The sequence below is a fragment of the Chaetodon auriga genome, chromosome 19 (assembly GCF_051107435.1).
Source record: "Chaetodon auriga isolate fChaAug3 chromosome 19, fChaAug3.hap1, whole genome shotgun sequence".
Taxonomy (NCBI): Eukaryota; Metazoa; Chordata; class Actinopteri; order Chaetodontiformes; family Chaetodontidae; genus Chaetodon; species Chaetodon auriga.
Window position 1 is genome coordinate 21,334,251 of NC_135092.1, and position 19,931 is coordinate 21,354,181.

The window sequence follows — 19,931 nt, forward strand, 5'->3', positions numbered from 1 at the left end:
AGCGGCAGCAGCTCAACTTTCAGCTGTGTTTTCTGTTGTTTTATCGAGTCTGCCATGTTTTTCCTGCCTCCTGAAAAGATGTTATTGAACCTGTACCTCCATCCAGTGGACGTCACAGTTATCGCAGGTTTCTTGTAGGGAAAAAGTACATCTACTGGGGCTTTTAGAAGTAAAAATCATGCACTGAAAATGTTAGTAAAGTTAATGTAGGTACGTTTCGATAGCAAAATGTACTTAAAGTATCAAAAGTAAAAACACTCAATGCAGTGGTGAAAAGTAACTCAGTGCATTTACTCCAGTACTGTACTTCAGTACAGTTTTGAGGTGCATGTACTTAAGTATCTCCATTTTCTACTACTTTATGCTAGCTGCATTGCGCTACATCTCGGAGGGAAATGTGGTGGCCTACTTTTTACTTCACTACATTTTTTTTGACAGTCTGATTTACTAGTCATAAATTAATGGGTATAACTTTACAAGAATATTTTGACATTTTGTGACATAATTCAACTTCTTGGCGAGAGTTAGCCATTTTTGGTAGCCATTTCCAGTGTTTATGCTAAGCTAGCCAACCATTTAATTTTCAATGCACAAACGTGTGTAAATTTTTAACTCCTTGCTATAAAATAAATGTGGTGGAGTAAAAAGTACATTTCTCCTCTGAACTGTGAATAAAGGAAAGTATTTGAGGACATCTTACATTCTACCACTAGTAAACACAACAGTGAGTTTTTTATGGAGCTTTTTAATCACCAAATATTTATTAAATGTTACCAAAATACATGATTTTCATAAACTTGACAGTGTCTCATAGTTACTCCAAGATTCCCTAAAAGTATCACATTCATTGCAAAATGATTTTGGACAACAACTAGAGATTCTCTTACAAGAAAGTACCTTGATCATGTTTTTTTTTGTTAAAAAAAATAAAAATAATAATAATAACAAAGCAAAAATCAAAATGTATTCTTGAACAAAGGCACTGGCCACTGCCTTCACAGTTTAAGGTAAGAAATTAAGAAAACCAGAGAGAAGACATTTATGTTTTCAATTATGCAGCTGTATTTAGAATACATGGAAATCTGTGATTTAAAAAATGGACTCTTGATTGTTTTATAGCTGGAATGTGATCGACCACAACCTCAAAACACCAGAGACTTTGGTTTTTCCCAGGGGAACTCCTCTCTGCCAAAGTGACCGTAGCAGGCAGTGGCCTGGTAAATTGGCCGTTTCAAACCCAGCTCACTGTAAAAGAAGCACATCAATATTTCAATGTAAAATTTACAGAAAAAGATGGAAATTATGAAAACAATTAGACATACTTCACAATGACACCAGGCCTCAGGTCAAAGTTCTTTTGCACAATCTGCAGCAGCTCGTCTTCATCCCTGTTCGACGTGCCGTAGTGAAACACTGAGATGGAGAGTGGATGGCTCACACCGATAGCATAGGAGATCTAAAGGGCGTAACAGACAAGAAATCAGTGTATGTACTCCATCCAAAACATAGATAAGTAACAGAAATAATATGTAAGAAAAGTTTAGTGGGACTCAGTGCTAGCACTGGCAAGCTAGGCTAACTAGCCTCCCCTGTCTGCATGGAAGCTAGTTAGCCTAGCTTTCTAGCTTCCACATTCTGATAGACCTGAATATACAAATCACTTTGGTGATGCGAATCATTTTGTTCAGTTTAGTTCAAAGATTTGTTGTCACTGAAAATGTAGTTCGTTCACATTTTTTCTTCAGTTCATTAGTACGTGCAGTGTGTTGCTGGTTCAAGTTGTTTTCCTCAGACCCATGTAAGAACGTGTTTGCAAGATCAGTAGTTCAGTAATCAACTATTGACAACAGAGTTAACACAAACTTCGATGCTGTTTCTACTAATATGTCCAAAATTCTCATTTGAAACTGTAAAATGCTGCACAGGAGCTGCAGCAGTATTATTTAAATTTGAGTGAGTAACGAGTGCAGCTTTAAACGTCCTCACCTGAACGAGGGCTCTCCTGCACAGTCCAGCTTTGACCAAAGACTTGGCGACCCAGCGAGCCGCATAAGCTCCGGACCGATCCACTTTGGAGTAGTCTTTCCCAGAGAAAGCCCCTCCTCCGTGCCCACCCCATCCTCCATATGTGTCTACTATGATTTTACGCCCTGTCAGTCCTGCATCGCTCTGGTGATACAAAAACATCAGTCAACTCCTGCTTGTACACAAGCATCAGACAACCACACTGATTTATCTTTTTTTCACCATGTGTCCCTCTGTGGTTATTCCTTACTCACCCGTGGGCCACCTATAAGGAATTTCCCACTTGGCAGAAGATGGTAGATGGTCTTGTCATCCAAGTACTTGGCAGGAATGACGACCTTCACCACCTTCTCCATCAGATGCCGTCTGATCTCCTCCAGTGTGATCTCTGGGATGTGCTGTACCGAGAGGACCACGGTGTGAACACGCAGGGGCTCCATGGCTCCCATGTTGTCTCTGTACTCCACTGTGACCTGCAGGGACAGTCAGGATAGGGCATTTTTATACCTCTAATAGATAGAAAATGAGGGAGAGAGGTTGTGAAAGTCATGCAACAAAAGCTCAGAGTCAAACCAGCAATTTTGCAGTTCATGACAATTAACCCCGAGTGCACCAGCGTAGGTTTTTAAAATGTCCACATTGTTTTTCTTCTGAGGTGGCTCACTTGAGATTTGGAGTCTGGTAGTATCCAAGGACACTCTCCATTGCGTGACAGCTCCCTCATCCTGTAGTTGAGCTTATGAGCCAGAAGGATGGTTAAGGGCATACACTCCTCAGTCTCATCTGTGGCGTAGCCAAACATCAAACCCTGAGGAGGCAAACAAGACCGAAGTCATGTCAGCAGATTCGTTCAAATTCAACTCTTTACACTGAAGTAAATAGAAGTGAGAAAAGAGCTTTTGAATGTTATTTTTGTAAATGATAAATGTTTTTTGTGTTAGCTGCACTACCAGCAGGGCTCGAGGCAGGCAACTGCCAGCGTGTAGTGTCAATGTGAGGCTGAGATTTATGGTTTTGAAATGTGTGAAATGTTTCAGCAACAACTGAATGGATTGTCATAAAAGATCATTCAGTCATTTATGTTTTGTGTACATCGTGTACTCGACTTCCCATGACACCACCATGAGCTCACGAGCTCTATTTGAAGGCAACATGAACCTGCTAAACATTAGCATGTTAGCATTGTCATTGAGAGCATGCTACCATCAGCATTTCGCTAGTACAGCCTCACAGAGCTGTTAGCAAGGCTGAGGTAGTCTTGTGAACAAATTATTGCCAAAGGAAACATTTTTGTCACTATGTACATGTAGACTGCATGAAATTGAGGACTTAAAGGTGAAACACTGAACTTGGTCTCCTGCACCGATGTCCTCCTGGTCCCGGCCTTCAAACACACAGTCTGATATCTCCACACACTGCGGCTCCAGCGCGAGCAGCACGTTGCAGGTCTTATAGTCAAAACCTGCGGATCACAGCTGGGACTCATTCACTGAATTTCCCTGCAAGACTCTGCACAAAGTTCAGATATTCAATAAAACTGCTGAATCCAACCACACGGCACCTTTTGCAGAGCTGTCGTAGCCGATGGCCTTGACAGTATTTCGGACCACCGACTGAAGATCCACTTTGGCCTTCGATGTCACTTCTCCAGCCAGTAAAATCATGCCAGTCTTCGCCACACATTCTGTAACGAGAAATTACATTTCAAACCAGAATTGGACTCAGACGCTGAGTGTTTCTGCCTCATATGGAACTAAACGTATGATGATCAATCAGAGTTGATCATAAATTCCTAAAACCTTCAGCGCTATATAGATAGAGCACAAGGTGACGAGGTTTATCTCTGTTTCTCAGTGTCATAACTCTGTATTGAACTTTGGTTTAAAGGGCGGTTGTTTAATCTTTGGTTATCAATACTCCTTCGAAACTAGACTGAAGCAAGCACTGATGGCTACACTTTGGCCCACGGGGCAAGAGTCTGATTTTCAATCACACTGAAGTTCTATCAGAAAGTACTTAAGGATCATGTCCAGACATGTTTTAAGATGTGTAATTACTCAACTCTGAATAATAACTCGTGTCTCATATGAGTCTTAAAATAGAAACCAGGCTGATGAGAGACATCTACTAACATCAATAGATCAGAAGACAGTGAACTCACCACAGGCCACCTTGGAGTCCGGGTCCTGACTCAGGTAAGCATCAAGTACAGCATCACTGATTTGATCACACATTTTATCTGTGACACAAAGAAGAGAAGCTGTGAACATAAATATACATGTATTTCATTTTAATAGAGATTATTGACAGCTGTCAGATGTTCTAATTGATCTCATTGATTAAAAGCAGAGTTTTTCCATCACTTTTCAGTGTCTGTGGTTTAATACAGTTAGAGTTACACACTCACGTGTATGTGTAATGGGCATTTTTTAGGCTGATTCCAGTATTTTTACACCAAATATACTTAAATTTGCCAAAATTTGCCAAGGAAATAAATAATATATAAATAAATATTAAATATTTCCTCTTAGGCGGGACGAAGAGGGCTTTGACCCAGCATTTGTATGAGGAAATATAATGATAAAAAGCACAATTTAAGGGAATATTTGGGAAACTGTTTGGGAAATACAGATATTTTCTGACTGGAGTTTTCCCAAATCTTGATCTTGATCTTTAAATAAAGCTTGTGGAGAATATGTGATATGATGAAGTGGGCATGAAGCCGTGATAAAACGTCCTCTGAAGCGCAAACACAACGCAGAGTCAACACAGGCTGCCCTCCATGTCTGCCAATGTCCAAACACTAAATACTTTTGTGTTTTTTTAGTGCTTATACTTCAAATCTGAGCCACATAATAAAACAGTTTGAATCTTAAGCTGATCTCAGAACTGTTTCAACATAAAAGCATCATGAAGCACCGAGATTTTAAAGTTAGTATTTATGTACTTTTACTTCAGTAACATTTGGAATATTTTTTAAATCGTGATATTTCTACTTTTATGAAGTAAGTAAAGGCTCTAACTAATTCTTCCACCACTGACCACAACACAGTCTCAGCATGTCCACACATGTCCATGCAGTGTACTCAGAGTACTGTTACACCGTTAACTATGATCATGTGTGTACTAAGAGTACAGTTACACCGTTAACTATGATCATGTGTGTACTCAAGTACAGTTACACCGTTAACTATGATCATGTGTGTACTCAAGTACAGTTACACCGTTAACTATGATCATGTGTGTACTCAGATACAGTTACACCGTAAACTGTGATCCTGGGTGTACTCAGAGTACAGTTACACAGTTAACTATGATGTACTCAGAGTACAGTTACACAGTTGTGTGTACTATAAGCGGTCCGCGCGGGGCTCACAGTACCGGAGTGTCCCTCTCCCACAGACTCGGATGTGAACAGGAAAGTCTTCCCGCCGCCGCTGGTTCCGCTCGGGTTCATGTTGAGCTCGTCGGTTGCTTCAGTTCAGATGAATTAAAACCAGCAGGTCGGACTATTTAAGAGGAGCTGAACTCTGATGTCCGCCGACGATGATTGTAAAAAGAAATAATTAACCGTGAAGGTTCAGCTGAGGAGAGTCTGCAGGTCGACTGACAGGACTTAACAGAAACACAGCGCAAAGAGACCGATGAAGGTTTCCACCAGGAGACGAGAAATATTCCTCGAAAAGTAGAAATTTTCCTCTGAGGCGGAACTTTGGTGAACGGCTGTGAGGACTGAAGGAGGAGGAATGTTTTCAAGAGAAAGTCCTTCAGGCAGCAGCCAGGACAGCCTCAAGATGGCGCTGTTATGACGCAACACGGCCGGTAAAGCGCCAATATAATATAATATAATATAATATAATATAATATAATATAATATAATATAATATAATATAATATAATATAATGGGGCTAAAGTTATGATTTCAATATGTGTAGAAGTGAGTGTAGAAAGTCACATAAAATGAAGTATAATACAAGTACCTCTAATACTTCAGTAAATATACTTGTGCATTCCACCACTGAAATTTGGACACATATTACTGTGTATATTATGGTAGAAGTACTCAGGTCTTTTACTTGAAGTGGAAGTAGTGACACAGTGTAAAACTACTCTGTTACAAGTAAAAGTCCTGCATTCAAACTTCAGAAGTACTCATTATGTATTTCATAAGAACGTGTATTATATCATTGTATCATTATCACTGATGAATTCATGGCTTTAATGCTGCAGCTGGTAAAAGTGGAGCTAATTTTAATTTCTTTGTGTATTGGTGGGAATCAATAAAGTCTATCAAATTCTAACATATAACATCAGGTTTTGTATTATTAATTTGAATCTGCAAATTAACCAGTAACTAAAGCTGCCAGGCGAACACACAGGAATAAACAGGACGTTATCCGAGAAAAGCTCACCTGTGTGCTGTGAGCACACACCTGTGTGGCTGCAGCTACACAAACATTCATCATCACAACCTTCACAAAGGTCAGATTTATTGCAGGGCCAATATAACGATGTGCATTATATTGTCCGGTGATCAAGATGGTGTGGCCATCCCTCATGTTTAACCCCTACAATACTGGAACATTCGTGTGTTCGTGTACTGAAGTAGAAATTCACGGTCCTCTGCCTCCATGTTTCCATTTTAGACTTCACTAACTTTACACTTCTTCTTCACTCCATCCCCGAATATTTTACTTTTTACTCCATTACTTTGTCTGGCAGATCATTGGTGCCAGTGATTCAGGATTTAGACACGTCCAGTCACGCCCTGGACACGACCTGTTCCAACCTCTCTCCTCTGGGGGGCGCTACAGAGCTCTGTGCACCTAAACGAGCAGACACAGGCTCAGTTTCTTCAGTCATGAACGTCAGTCATATACTGTCCATAAACCTCGAACACTAAAACAGTCACTTACTGTCATTACAGGTTATGTTCTTACAGTTTGAAAGCACGTTTTTCTTACGTGTGCATGTCATCACTGACACTGTCACCATGATCCTGCACACTGTATGTAAACATGTAAACATGTAAACATGCATCCACGGTACACTGTCATGCACTCCACTGTGTGTATTGTTTGAACCTTGAAGAAACACTTCACTTGTATACAGACATTTTATTGATGTTGTTGGTCATTGATGCTTTTTATATATTTATATATGCACCCATTTTTTTTCATATATTTGTACATAATAACCTTGTCTGTTCTTTACCTTTATTTTTTCAGCTCGTTCAGAGTCAGATTCCTTCCTGCCCACTGAAAACCACGTATCTCCAGATGTGTTGATGTTGAATGTTTGTGCTACACTGAAGGATGAAGAGTTCCTTCGTGGCTTCTTCAGCTACATAAACTCTTTAAAACGTTTCTTGGATCTGCTGGAAAATGAGTTCATCAGACTTTTTACGTGACTTTAAGCGTTCACACTGTTTCTTCAGTATTTGGCAAGCTTTCACTGAAGAGCAGCACACTCCCAAAGTGACTCATGACCAGATCCTCTTTATCAGGAGAGTACATCTGTAGTACTAACAAAGTACCATAGAGCCCTGTTTAAGCTCTATTGAATTACTTTGGATATAGAATTTATGTGATTGAGATACTGAATTATCTCTTGACTTCATACGTACTCATTATGCTGTCAGTGAGAGAGACAGCATAATGAGTACGAGCTTTACTGGGAGTTTTACTTGTAAGAAAGTATTTCTAAATTGGGGTATTGTTACTTTTACTGAAGTAAAAGATCTTAATACTTTTTCCGATTTCCAAAGAAAATTGTGGATGCAGCACTTGAACACACCACCTGTAGATCAGTGTCGTCAGCTCGCTAAACGTTTTAAAAGAAAACTCTTTGTCTTGTCTTATCCTGCTGTTTTAATTCTACTTTATTTTATTTTCCTTGTTTTCGTTGTTTTATCACACATTTCATCATTATTACTATTGTTAGTTTAAGTGTTACTTCTAACAGAGTATTTATATATTACAGTACTGCTCCTTTAACTTCACTAAATGACCTGAATACTTCTTCCACCCGTCAGTTTTATTGTCACACGTTGGCCTACTTCAGATTACTGACTGCTGGTTGGTGGTGTGACACACTTCATGATGTGGTTTCTGTCTACAGCTAACTCATCTTTAAAAGCTGACTTTTGTGACACCTTCCTGAGCTAAACTCTCTCCTCTGAACAGCATGAATGAAGCACAAACTGTCAGCCGCTGCTTGTTTCACTGCTGAAACAAGAAGCTGCACCACACAGGATGAGGAAATGAAATGAAGCAACAGAGTGGTGACTTCACCCCTTTATTGCCTTGCAAATATCCCTGTTGAACAGAGCCCTTTGCTCACACTCAGTCCAGTGCTGCTCGACCAGCTGATGGTACGTATGTGTGTATCAGAGAGATTTTAGCCGGTTAGACTGAGATGATCTGTGATCTGAAGCTGCTGTCGGATGAATATGTGGCAGCTTAGATCGTGAGAGGCAGGAAATAGAAACGCTGCTTGTCAGTGATCGTTCTCTGAGGCAGGGATGTCTGCTTCCTGTCAGGCCAGTGGGACTTTGATTGAGGCAACAGGTTAGTTAATGAGTAACGCAGGGAAGGTGCAACCTTCAGCATACGTTTGTTCAGCTCTTAGACAGCCAGCACAGACCTCTGCGTTTGTTTATGCTGCTCTGAGGACCGGATAGCAGCACTGAGGAGGTTTTCTTGCTTGTGTGAGGCTCTTCTGTTGGCTCTGACTGAGAGACGCTGCTGTCATGGTGAGTCAGGCTGTCTGTGAACACTTTACATGTAAAGTTTTCATCTGAAATCCTGCTCTTCAGCTGTCACCGCTTGTTTTCATCTTGATGTCATCTGACATGATCCTCTGTGGGTCTGTCGGTGTTTGATAACCAGGTTTACTCTGTGACCACAGCGCTCCGGCTCTTCATGTGACAATCACACAGGCCTCTGTAAACTGATAGCGCCCTTTTCCTGTTATCTCACTTGCAGGAAGTGAAGCTTGCTCATTCCACACTGTGCCTGCAGAGGGCGTTGTTGCCTGCTCTGCATGCTGGTCAATAAGTGGAGGTTGTGACCAGTTTGTCCTCATTTTTCACAGGCGGACATGAGCTCCCAGACGCCGGCCTCCGGCTCGCCGTCTAGTGTTGAACAAGTGCAAAGTCAAGTGAACGAGGTGAAAGTTATCCTGAAAGACAACATCAGCAAAGTGCTGGAGAGGGGCGACAGGTTGGATGACCTGATAGGCAAAACCGATGACCTGCAGGCGTCTGTGAGTACCTGCTGATGAGCTGCTTATCATTGGTTTTCATTCATGACTCATTACACAACAAGGCTCAAGTAGTTAAGGACAGTTTGAAGATACTTGTACTTTACTTGAGTATTTCCTGTTTCGGCTGCTTTATACTCTTTTGGACTGCGCTGCCTTCATCTGACAGCGGTAGTACTTTTCAGATTAACATAAAAAATATAGAGTATGTGTATAAAACACAGTACTTTATACCATCTGTGAGAAGTTATGATTTAATCAAACATTTCCACTTTAAACTGCTCAAAAGGCTTCATTTAAACAACTTTTTAAAGTCCACGGTGGTAAAACTGTCTAATATTTAACAAAAAAATAGAGCGACAAGTTTTTTCACTTGTGCAACAGATCTCCTCTGATGTGTAAACTTGGTGGAGTCCTGCTTTGAGGACTCCCTCCATCACTTCATTAAGCCGCCTTCATTTTCCTTTTTTTCAGGCCGACTCTTTCCAAAGAACATCCACTCGGGTCGCCAGGAAATACTGGTGGAAAAACATTAAAATGATGATTATAATTGGCGTGATTGTGCTGATCATCATCATCCTCATCATCCTCTTTGCCACAAATGTGATTTAAGTCCTGGCCGCGCTCCTTCATCAGCTCAGGACTGAAAGCGATGGAGCTGGTGGATGACGCTCATCCTCACACGTCTTTTAATTGACCTCATGAGTCTCTGATCATTTCTGATGTGTCACATTTCAAGATGAAAACACTTCTGTAAATCTGAGGGTAAACGATTCTCTAACCTTTGAACGCGTATTGATTGCTCTGCTAAAGCCGTCGATGTGAAGATAAAATGTGGAGCTGCAGAGCTTAAAGTGAAAACGCTTCCTCGAACACTCCAGCAGTCACTCACACGTGACGCAACACAACTCACTATTTCACAAAGGATCACAATCCCAATGAGCGTTTATTACTTTTATTTGTTGCATTTTTGTGTAATTACCTGTGTGTATATATACTGCATGTTCATGAATGTCAAACTGTAATAACATATGTATTATAAGACTGATGACTATGATAAAGAGGATAAACTGGAACAATGCTTTTCATATCTTTGCTACCACAGTACTGTATATATGTGTGATCTGCTCCAACCAAGCTAACATTTCAGTAATGTAATAAATGAAGCAATTCACAAATAGCATATGAGAACAATAAATACAAAAACGAGGAGGGATGCGGGAACGTCTAAATAAATGCAAAACATCCAAACTTTGAAGATACAACAAATACTCTGGTAAATATAGAGGAAATGTGCTGTAGGCCACAGTGCTCTTCATTTATTCTCTTACAATCAGCTAGTGATCTTTGCTGGATACCATCATCTCCCCGGTCAAAGCTCCACCAGCCCACAGCTGCCTTTCATCACTCTGAAACCTGCGCAAAACAAACAGGAACCAATCAGCTGCGGATGAACCAAAAAAAAAGCTCAGTTATAAAAAGAAAATAGGAATCCCCGTGTTTATAATGTCCAATGTAAAAACAATAAGAAAAAACAAACTGAGAACAATTAGCTTAACATTTTACAGTTAAAAAAAAAAAAGTTAGTCCATAAGCTAGAAATCCTGAAGTGCAATAAATTGAAGAGGTCAAAGCCAAAATACTAAATGGAAGAAACCTTCGATTGGTCAAAAGTACACGTTAAAGAAAGCATTACATGCAACTTTCTGGAAATGTGGTGACACTTGTTGTTTTACAAAAGGTCATTAGAGGAAAATTCATTACAAGAAAATTAACAAAAGAGGAGTCTTTTCCATCGCTGTCAGTAAGACAAAACAGAGCAATACATGTACACAAAGTAAAGCACTTTATCCCCCAACACAGTAGAGTCCAACTACGAACCAGGTTTTAGCTCATGGACTACTGGCTACAAGAGCTAAATAAAGAAACAAGCATTTTAGATAAGATTAGGAATGCATATATTAACAATGGGAACTGGGAAGTCCAGAGAATGCTGTACGTATCCTTTGAAAAGCAAATAGTTATTTTTTCATACTTATAATCATTACTTGTGGGGGAGTAAGGGCCTGTAAAAAATGACAATTACATGTGTATAATTTAAGTTTTACATTACAAACAGTTGCAAACAAATTAAAATGGAAAGAAAGATGACAAAGCTGGACGTGTCCCATATTGTTTTAGTTTAGAAATGCTGATACAGGATGTTGTAAGACCATACCAAATGGCAGCATTCGAGAGCGTATGCTTCTCGTACCCGGTCCGCATTGAGCGGGCCCTGAGAGTATCTGGGAGTCAGCTCATGGCCTGCAAGGAAGCTCCGCTGGCAGGTACAAACAAGGTATGTCAGAGTTAGGAGACAACATACTTCCTTTTCTGTTTCCTTGCACATCCTTAACTTGGCATCCATTTACTGTAGTAGCAGTACTTTACCTGTTAACTTTACAGTTTAAAAAAGAAAGAAGGTGCAAAAGAGGCAGCAGAAGGCCAGCTGTTAAAATAATCGCCACAAGAGTGTAGCCTCTATGTTACCACTACTGTAAAGCACTTGAGGGTGCTGAGAAAAAGAAATTTACAAGAGAAAATTACACATTATGTTACCGAACAGCAAAGTAAATATGACTACTTTAAGTTAACAGGAAGTGGTGTATTTTTGTTTTTACATACCTACTTGAAGACGAGGGTCTCCGCTATTAATACGGCTTGTAACTGTTGGTGTGACCACCACGCCGCGGCGACTTGCCGTATCCACCAGATTGATCTGCGAGTGCGGCGTAACGTTTTTATCATTTCAAAAGCAACAGAACATAAAGAGAACATGTGATGTGAGCCTGAAGCCCATGGAGGTGTGATGCGTTTACTTACCGTTGTAGTCACCATATCCATAATAGTTGTTGTAGCCAGGGTAATCATAGCCACCATATCCTCCGTATCCTTGATTATTGTAACCATAATTGCCATAATTCCCATAGCCTTGATTCCAGTAGTTGCCATAACCCTGGTTCCAATTTTGATTGGGACCTGAAAATAAACAGGACCTACATTAAATGCTTCCATCAACCGTTTGATCACACAAGCTCGCGTCTGTTTCAGTGGGGTCGGCCATGTTTGCCTCCTCGTGATGGTTCAAGGTTTAAAAGCAGCCCAGTGGAAATGATGAGATCTGGTTTTACGTGTATTTCCTGGGCGGGGTGATCGTGTTTGTTTAATCCGGTCAAACAAAGCAGAGAAGCAGTGGTGTTGTGTACCAGACTGTTTCTTGGCAGGGTGCAGTGACTTCCTGGAGTCTCTGTTTGGAGTCCAGGAAGTCACTAAGCTTTGCCAAAAAACAAACAAGAAACAAGACAGCACATGTTAATTAGAGAGCTTCAGAGGAGCTAGCATTTCCCCTGTTTCTAGTCTTTATGCTAAGCTAACGGCCTGCTGACGGCAGCTTCATATCTACTGTGCAGACATGAGACTGTTATCGATCTTCTCATTGAACTCTCTGTAAGAACAACAGATCTGACTCCATCATGTTCTTACTCCAAAGTTTCATCTGTCACCATTCACTGTCTAGTCGGGATTCAAATGTCTCATCCACTCACCACCACCTCTTCCTCGAGACCTGGACGAGTATCCACCTCTGCCTCCCCAGTACTGCTGCTGCTGGTACTGTTCCTTGGACATGGCCACTTTAATTTCACACTAAAGGAACAGAAGGTAAACTGATTTCTGTCCACAGCGACCACGAAAACAGCACCAAACCAATTATCAGGACATACAGGTTTATTGTACCTTGCTTAGTCCGATATTGTGGTACTTTTTCTCCATGATGCTCTTGACTGGCTCCTCCTCTTTGAACGTGATGAAGCAGAAGCCTCTCCTTTTGTTGGTTTTGTTCTCCATAGGAAGTTCAATTGACTCCACCTGATCACATGATCAATGAAGGTAAAACGAAATTCATAAAATGGATTAAAACATGAGCCACAGCACGAACTAAAAGCTAAATCTGGGAATGTTAAAACAGACGTACCTCTCCGAAGGCACCGAAGTACTCCCTGACTTTCTCCTCAGGAGTGTCTGGAGACAGACCACCAACAAAGATCTTCTTCACGGGCTCTTTGCTCTTCATGGCCTTGGCCTTTTTGGGGTCAATGACCTTTCCGTTGAGTTTATGTTCCTTCTGTGAGGCAACCTTCATGAGAAAATAATCAAATGAGGGGTCACATAGAAAAACAATTACATGTAAAAATAAAGGGATGATTTATAGAAAGATACCCGGAAAGATGTTTAGTTGTTGTTAGCCTAATAATCAGACTGGATTAGTATTTTGCTTCAATTAGTCACTATTTCAATTTATCTTTATCTATTATAAAGGAAATGTGTGGAAAAGTTTCCAATTCAAGCTCACAGAGCCTCGGTTGATATATTCAAATTGTTAATTTGGTCAGAACGACCGTCCTACAGTCAAATATGTTCAGTTTACCATCATGTAAAACAGAGAAAAGCATCATTGATCAATTATCAAAATAGCAGAAGTTGCCAATTAATTTCCTGCTGATAGACTAACAGTTCAGCACTGCTTCATTCGCTCTTTCCCCATTTAAATCAATGAATAAGTAGAAGATGTGGGCGATGATTTAGCCGCAGATTAAGATTAATTCCAGCTTCATACATCAGCACTCAGTACTTTGGTTTGCCGTTCATACATATGATGTAAACAGTACTTATTGAGCAGAAAAAGTACCTTGTCAACACTTTCCGGATCTTTGAAGAGCACAAAGCCAAAGCCCCTTGAACGGCCAGTCATGGGGTCCAGTTTTAATGTGCAGTCTACAACCTCCCCGTACTTGGAAAAGTAATCTTTCAGATCCTTTTTGGTGGTGTCCCAGCTGAGCCCTCCAACAAACATCTTCCTGTTGACAAAACAGCAAGTTCAAGGATACCATAACTCTGTGCAGTCTCGACAAAAACAGCAACATTTGGTGTTTACAGCACAGCTGGTGCGTCTTTAATGTTGTCATACGTGCTGGTAAAATATGTTTAAACGTGCAAACCGATTTCAAGCGCAAGATAAGTCCAAAGGTACCATACCCCTCGTCCTCTTCGTTTTTACTGGCGTCGATCTTTGATCCCTCGGCCTCGCCCCCCATCAGGCCACAGTCCCCAGCCGCAGACATCGGGTCATCACTGTTAGCCTCCCCGTCCTCTTCCATTCTCATGGCGGTCGTGTCGTCGCTGAATTCGTAGTCTTCTGACATGTTTTGGCTTTTGAAATGCGCAGCAAAGTTGTTGCTAAACTCAAGCTACGTCAGTATTCCCTGCAGAAGCTAAGCTAGTTGGCTTGCTGTCGGCTAATGCTAGCTAGTGACTAGCTAATATTCTGTTCGTTCGCTTTAACTCGTGTCGATGATTAAAGCGAGCTATCTACTTAGCCTAAGGAGCTCAAATTGTAACGTTAGTCTGAATCTAGGCAAGTTTTGAGTAAGTAAGGCAGAAATTAGTTTCGTAGCTAACGTTATAGTTTGAGGGATGTTATGAGAGCGTCGTTTTGTTTTCGCCGCATTTTCTTCTTCGCGTCTTTCTCGCAAAACTACGCTCAACAGCGCCACCCGCCGAGCTGACAGCCCCGATCAGAACATGTGTGCACAGTTATTGGAGTCGGCTCAGTGTTAGCTGCGAGGTGATGGCAAGAATAGCTACCTAGTGGCAAACAACTAAGCAGGTGGTACATTTCTTAACGCTCAGATAATCTCATCTCTGCTTCACCTGTCCGCGTTAAACAACCACCGAGGAGCCGCGTTGCCTGGCTTTAACACTGTGGTGCTGCTAATTAAGCTAACGTCAGCTAACCAGCTGCAGACTCTCCTTAAAAATGGCCACTGTTTCAATTCCTGCTTGTACCAGTGCACTCTTGCTGGATATTGAAGGAACAACAACACCGATCACATTTGTAAAGGTAAGATTTATTACACGGAATTGTTTTTTTATATCAATTGCATATTGATTGAATAGCAGTGCTGGCTAATTATGTAGCGCTCAGAAACGACTCTACGGCCATGCTAATAGATGCCTGTCACCACTAGCAGCTCGGCTAAACCAGCACAGCTCGACGGTGTTTGAGTATTGTGGACTCAATCAAACCTCAGTGTAACGCTACTCTAATTTTTCTGTTCGTATACTTAGTTACTCCCTTTCTTCATTACTCCTTTTAGTTGTTAGCATCTTGAGAATCACTGCCTGATTAAAAACAGACCATAGGCTGCATTCATTTCATAGCGGAACCATCGTAATTACAAGTTTCCCACCTATAAATAACGTTCACGTCAGTCGTAATTAAAAGCTCCGAAATATCCGCCTTTGTGTTTATAATAAGGAAGTGCCTGAAAACACACAAACATGGAGAACTCATGACAGCCAAAATCGGTTTCGCAGTAGTCAGTAATTAAACCCATGTATAATGGATAGGATCTTCTATTGTTATTGTACAGTATTTTAAGCTCTCACACGACCATCGAACAGGACGTTTCCCATCTTGACAGTCATTCCTACATGGCGTGAACGCAGCATAACAGATGACATTTGAACGAAGTCCTGCACAAAATACACCAAGAATAAAACTGTTGCACCTAAAGCACAAAAATGAATGAAATATGAATGAATTAAAAAGTGCTGGTTATGTGTTCAATGTTGCTTTTATAAATATAAAAGAACCAGCACATTTTGTGATGGATGTATTTATTGTCTCTGTGTAAGGAGCCTGTGAAAACACACCCAATGACTCTGTCGTTTGCAGGATATCTTATTTCCATACATCAGGGAGCATCTTGAGGATTACTTATCCACTCACTGGGAGGAAGACGAGTGCAAGCAAGATGTCCATCTCCTAAAGAAGCAGGTAAAGAGCTGAGGCGATTTCAAGTGTGATGCAATCAAATTGAAGAGCAGCCCGGAGCTTTTCTTCCAGTGTTACTGCAGGTTATCAATCATCTTGACAAGGATGAATATGTCAGCGTCTAGTGTGTTATCTTCTGTAGAAGGCCGTCCTCCTCCTGACCACAGTCTCTTAGTCATCTGAGTAGAGGAGGGAGGACTTTGGCCTTTGCCATGTACGTCAGTGAAACTAATGATTATTATTCATTAACACGTCTGTTGTTTTCTTGATAAATCCATTCATCAGCTGGTCCATAAAATGTCAGAAAACAGTAAAAGCCCAAAACACACTTATATTTAGTTCAATGTCATAAAAGATGAGGAAAAGCAGCAAATATTCACATTTAAGGAACTGGAATTTTGGCAGTTTTGTTTGAAAGAAACAGATGAAACGATTAATCAATTATAAAACAGTTGCTGATTTAATTTTCTGAAAATCGACAAACAGCTTTTCCCAGTAAAAAATGATCATTACCAGATAACAGAAACCCTGCCGGAGGATTTGACCTCTCAACATGTGGCCAGATCCTTTATGTTATTTTGGCAAAGACAACAGAAAACAGCGGTTCTGCTCCCCGATTGTTGTGGCAGATTGAAGAGGACGTGAAACAGAATCGTTCGGGTCCTGTCCACACCGTGGACCAGACGGTCCACACGGACGAGGAGAAGGCCATCAGGGAAGTGGTGGATAATGTGCTGTGGCAGATGGCAGCAGACAGGAAGTCAACAGCACTCAAACAGCTCCAAGGTCACATGTGGAGGGCGGCTTATTCTTCTGGGAGAATCAAAGGCGAGTAAGTACACTGATCATTTTCCTCACTTCAAAATTCAGACGTGCAGAAGCTCCATCAGCCCGACTGAGTCCCATCGACTGTGTTTCCATCATCACTGCATTTAAAACGGGGAAGCTGGAAAAAACAATGACTCACATGGTTTCAATGGGAAAGTGTGTCTGTGTCCACACACAGACCTTTAAAGTCCAGCAGAGTAGATATTTTAATGTTCAGGGTTTTCTCTTCCCATCCAACTCACAGCCTTTGTCTTATTTGTCGCCGCCTTTGTTGAAAATTCTGACAATGTTTTTAGTTCTTGTCTTTTCTCAGCAGCTGCTTGTGTTCATTTAACGCTGAGCGACCTTGTTACACGCAGCGGTGTTAGCGTGGAGGCACTGACACATTCACTCATTCATTCAGGCAAGCGGGGAATTACGGTGACTCGTGAGGCAGATGAGTAAATATTTCTCACGAAAGCGAGGTTAGCTTAAGTAACACATAAATACAACTGAATGTCAAACCACAGCAGTTTCCTGTTTGTTAACTTTCAGATTCTAAAAGCAGAAATTCACAGCAGTGAAGTGAGTCTGAAGGTGACGTTCGCTTCGGATCCTGCAGCATCTTCTTAGTCAGTTTCACTCTGTTGGCAGGAAGAGGTTGGTCAGCTGACCTCTGACCCCTCAATATCCTCCACATCATGTGATGTGATCCAGTGACTCCAAATCAAGAGTGAATCATGTGACTACGCTGGACAAATAGAAAACCATTTTAAACTGTGCTCCGATTCATTACAAATGTTTGATTTCTGAGGTCTTGGTGATTTTGGGACCGAAAAACGAGGGTCAATAAGCTTTATAAAGGTAATTAAATAGGTTTATCTTCTGATTGTGGTCTTACTGCAAACAGGATCTACCAGGATGTCACCCCATCCATCAAAAGATGGAAAGAACAAGGACTGAAAGTGTATATTTACTCCTCTGGAAGCGTGGAGGCACAGAAACTTCTGTTTGGATACTCTGTGGAGGGAGATGTTTTAGATGTAAGTCGTCATCTGTTTAATCCTCATCAGATTTAAGATATTTCATATAATTGTCTTTGTAACTTGTGGCTGATGACATGTTTTTCTTAATCATTTCAGTTATTTGATGGTCACTTTGACACCAGTATAGGAGCCAAAGTAGAAAGCAAAAGCTACGAGAGGATCGCTGAGAGGATTGGCTGTCAGCCTGAGGAAATCACATTCTTGACAGACGTCACTCGAGGTACGTTTGTTAGCAATGCTAACGTCTTCATGAGAGGCTCAGGCTTTGGCACCAAACGTTTGGGTTCTGTTACTGTGAGTAATCGAGTAGAACCTGGACGGATCTCCAAAAGTCAGAAAGTTACAGATGAAACGCCCTCTTCAACATTTTAAGCAAGACTAGTGCATTTTTTTTTTTGTTTTGTCAATTAGCTAATGTTAGCATGCTAACATGTGACACAAGATTATACCTGCTACACATCAGCATGCTAGTTCGCTGTCACTCTCCAGAACACAGTGCGAACCCTTGAGGTCTGATCAACGTGCTGAATGCATTAGCTTCCTCTTCGTCTTTCCTGTCGACGTGGTGCATTCGTGTGTTTGTTCACACGTTGCCTTCGTTGGGATCACGATCTCCACAGGGAAGCTTCGAGGAGGTTCGGTGGGCACAGCCTACCAGCTGGCATGTGTCTCTGCTGTCAGGCTCTGTTCATGTGAGGTTACATTTCGATCTACGTATTCACTCGTGGATTTGTCCTTGCAGAGGCTAAAGCGGCCGAGGAAGCCGGGGTGAACGTGGTGGTGGTGGTCCGGCCTGGAAACATGGAGCTGACAGATGACGAGAGGGCCCACTATAACCTCATCACATCCTTTAGCCAACTTGAACTGACGGGACGTGTTTAACGCAGAGCGTGGAGGAAGACTTCATTTCATAATGACCTGCTCCTTCTCTTCTTTGCCCCCAACCCTCCCCCCTCCTTTTTACAACTCTGATGTTTTGTGTGTTCCACGTTGACAGTTCAGGAAGTGTAGGAGACGCCGCTGGACTTCAGGTAGCCACAGGTGAGGCTGCTGGGGTCCCGGCCTGCGACGAGTTCATCCATCCGGCTCTTTCAGGCGGCCGCTCACAAGTCTGGAAACAGACCTACGGAGTGTGAGAGGAACTCAGAGGAACGTCTCAGTGGACCATTTGATTGACTGGGAAGAGAACAGGAAAGCAACAAACCTGAAGGACACTGCACACGACCTGTGACGTTACTTTACCTTTTTACCTTTTAGATGAAGCGTGTTTGTCGCCCGTTCCTCTCCAGCGTTACCCAGAACTTTCCAGCTGTGTGTGTGCGTGTTGTGTCTGTCGCCGTTTTGTAAACATTTTCCATTCACGTGCTGTTTCCTCCCTCGACACACACACGCGTGCTGCAGTTTTATCCAGTGACTGAACTGTTTAGCATTGTAATGTCTTAGAAAGTAGAACTACAGTATATAGATGCACTCAGCAGCGGAGATGCTGACAGAAAGTTCTCATTTCAAACTTTGTTCGAATGTCTTAATTAGCCCCTCGCCGGTGAATGGTGTCTATTTAAACGTGCCATCCTCGTTGATCATCTGTAACATCTGTAGGTGTTGGAAAGTTATCTAAAAATTGCCAAATTGAGGATTTGTGTGTGTGTGTGTGTGTGTGTGTGTGTGTGTGTGTGTGTGTGAAACATAATTGGTATTATTCAGGAATGATGATCTAAAAACTTCCAATAAATGCCTTGTGTCACACAGAATCCGTCTGCTCTCCGTCCAGATGTTCATGTTTGTCCGAAAAACTTGTTCCCAGATATGGAAAAGCTACATTAACACTTGAAGGACCAATTAACACAAATCAACGCTAAGAGTTAGATGAGAAGTTTGATACTGCTCTTATTTCTGTACGATGAATATAATGTGC

The 19,931-nt window shown here is 41.5% G+C and overlaps 4 protein-coding genes across 9 annotated transcripts; 2 read left to right on the top strand and 2 right to left on the bottom strand.

The window, feature by feature from the left end:
* Positions 1-735: 735 nt before the first annotated feature.
* mat2al (methionine adenosyltransferase II, alpha-like) lies at positions 736-5,791 on the bottom strand. The gene is made up of 9 exons (XM_076758267.1): positions 5,407-5,791; positions 4,187-4,264; positions 3,587-3,709; positions 3,375-3,487; positions 2,690-2,833; positions 2,280-2,498; positions 1,987-2,169; positions 1,323-1,456; positions 736-1,245 (listed from the first exon to the last, which is right to left on the bottom strand). The coding sequence occupies exons 1-9, from the start codon at positions 5,480-5,482 to the stop codon at positions 1,143-1,145; spliced, it is 1,173 nt and encodes a 390-aa protein (XP_076614382.1). The 5' UTR covers positions 5,483-5,791; the 3' UTR covers positions 736-1,142.
* A 2,537-nt stretch (positions 5,792-8,328) lies between these two features.
* LOC143337683 (vesicle-associated membrane protein 8) lies at positions 8,329-10,454 on the top strand. 2 transcript variants are annotated; one of them, XM_076757383.1, is made up of 3 exons: positions 8,329-8,399; positions 9,122-9,292; positions 9,764-10,454. In XM_076757383.1, the coding sequence occupies exons 1-3, from the start codon at positions 8,397-8,399 to the stop codon at positions 9,899-9,901; spliced, it is 312 nt and encodes a 103-aa protein (XP_076613498.1). In that variant the 5' UTR covers positions 8,329-8,396; the 3' UTR covers positions 9,902-10,454. The 2 variants fall into 2 exon arrangements, with proteins under 2 accessions (XP_076613498.1, XP_076613496.1); XM_076757381.1 differs by lacking the exon at positions 8,329-8,399 and adding an exon at positions 8,701-8,780 and having other exon boundaries at positions 9,764-10,023.
* hnrnpd (heterogeneous nuclear ribonucleoprotein D) lies at positions 10,229-14,904 on the bottom strand. Of its 5 annotated transcripts, XR_013079190.1 has the most exons (9): positions 14,363-14,855; positions 14,016-14,184; positions 13,302-13,463; positions 13,064-13,195; positions 12,874-12,973; positions 12,152-12,307; positions 11,954-12,047; positions 11,508-11,609; positions 10,229-10,705 (listed from the first exon to the last, which is right to left on the bottom strand). XR_013079190.1 is itself a non-coding variant. In XM_076757377.1 (8 exons), exons 1-7 carry the CDS (start codon positions 14,527-14,529, stop codon positions 11,980-11,982), a joined length of 954 nt encoding a protein of 317 aa, XP_076613492.1. In that variant the 5' UTR covers positions 14,530-14,904; the 3' UTR covers positions 10,229-10,705; positions 11,954-11,979. The 5 variants fall into 5 exon arrangements, 4 of the variants coding, with proteins under 4 accessions (XP_076613492.1, XP_076613493.1, XP_076613491.1 ...); XM_076757377.1 differs by lacking the exon at positions 11,508-11,609 and having other exon boundaries at positions 14,363-14,904; XM_076757378.1 differs by having other exon boundaries at positions 10,229-11,609.
* A 183-nt stretch (positions 14,905-15,087) lies between these two features.
* Positions 15,088-19,766, top strand: enoph1 (enolase-phosphatase 1). The gene is made up of 6 exons (XM_076757380.1): positions 15,088-15,227; positions 16,065-16,166; positions 16,793-16,995; positions 17,881-18,013; positions 18,113-18,236; positions 18,759-19,766. The coding sequence occupies exons 1-6, from the start codon at positions 15,144-15,146 to the stop codon at positions 18,896-18,898; spliced, it is 786 nt and encodes a 261-aa protein (XP_076613495.1). The 5' UTR covers positions 15,088-15,143; the 3' UTR covers positions 18,899-19,766.
* Positions 19,767-19,931: the final 165 nt, after the last annotated feature.

Excerpts from the sequence above, each read along its gene's own strand:
- mat2al (XM_076758267.1), bottom strand. The coding sequence starts at position 5,482 with ATGAACCCGAGCGGAACCAGCGGCGGCGGGAAGACTTTCCTGTTCACA. Across the intron at positions 2,834-3,374 it reads ACATCGGTGCAGGAGACCAA|GGTTTGATGTTTGGCTACGC; the intron begins GTTCAGTGTTTC and ends TTGCCTCCTCAG. Across the intron at positions 2,499-2,689 it reads TACCAGACTCCAAATCTCAA|GTCACAGTGGAGTACAGAGA; the intron begins GTGAGCCACCTC and ends CTGTCCCTGCAG.
- LOC143337683 (XM_076757383.1), top strand. Across the intron at positions 9,293-9,763 it reads CCGATGACCTGCAGGCGTCT|GCCGACTCTTTCCAAAGAAC; the intron begins GTGAGTACCTGC and ends CCTTTTTTTCAG.
- hnrnpd (XM_076757377.1), bottom strand. The coding sequence starts at position 14,529 with ATGTCAGAAGACTACGAATTCAGCGACGACACGACCGCCATGAGAATG. Across the intron at positions 14,185-14,362 it reads AAAAACGAAGAGGACGAGGG|GAAGATGTTTGTTGGAGGGC; the intron begins GTATGGTACCTT and ends TTTTGTCAACAG. Across the intron at positions 12,308-12,873 it reads GTCTCGAGGAAGAGGTGGTG|GTCCCAATCAAAATTGGAAC; the intron begins GTGAGTGGATGA and ends GTTTATTTTCAG.
- enoph1 (XM_076757380.1), top strand. The coding sequence starts at position 15,144 with ATGGCCACTGTTTCAATTCCTGCTTGTACCAGTGCACTCTTGCTGGAT. Across the intron at positions 16,167-16,792 it reads TCCATCTCCTAAAGAAGCAG|ATTGAAGAGGACGTGAAACA; the intron begins GTAAAGAGCTGA and ends TTGTTGTGGCAG. Across the intron at positions 16,996-17,880 it reads TCTGGGAGAATCAAAGGCGA|GATCTACCAGGATGTCACCC; the intron begins GTAAGTACACTG and ends TACTGCAAACAG.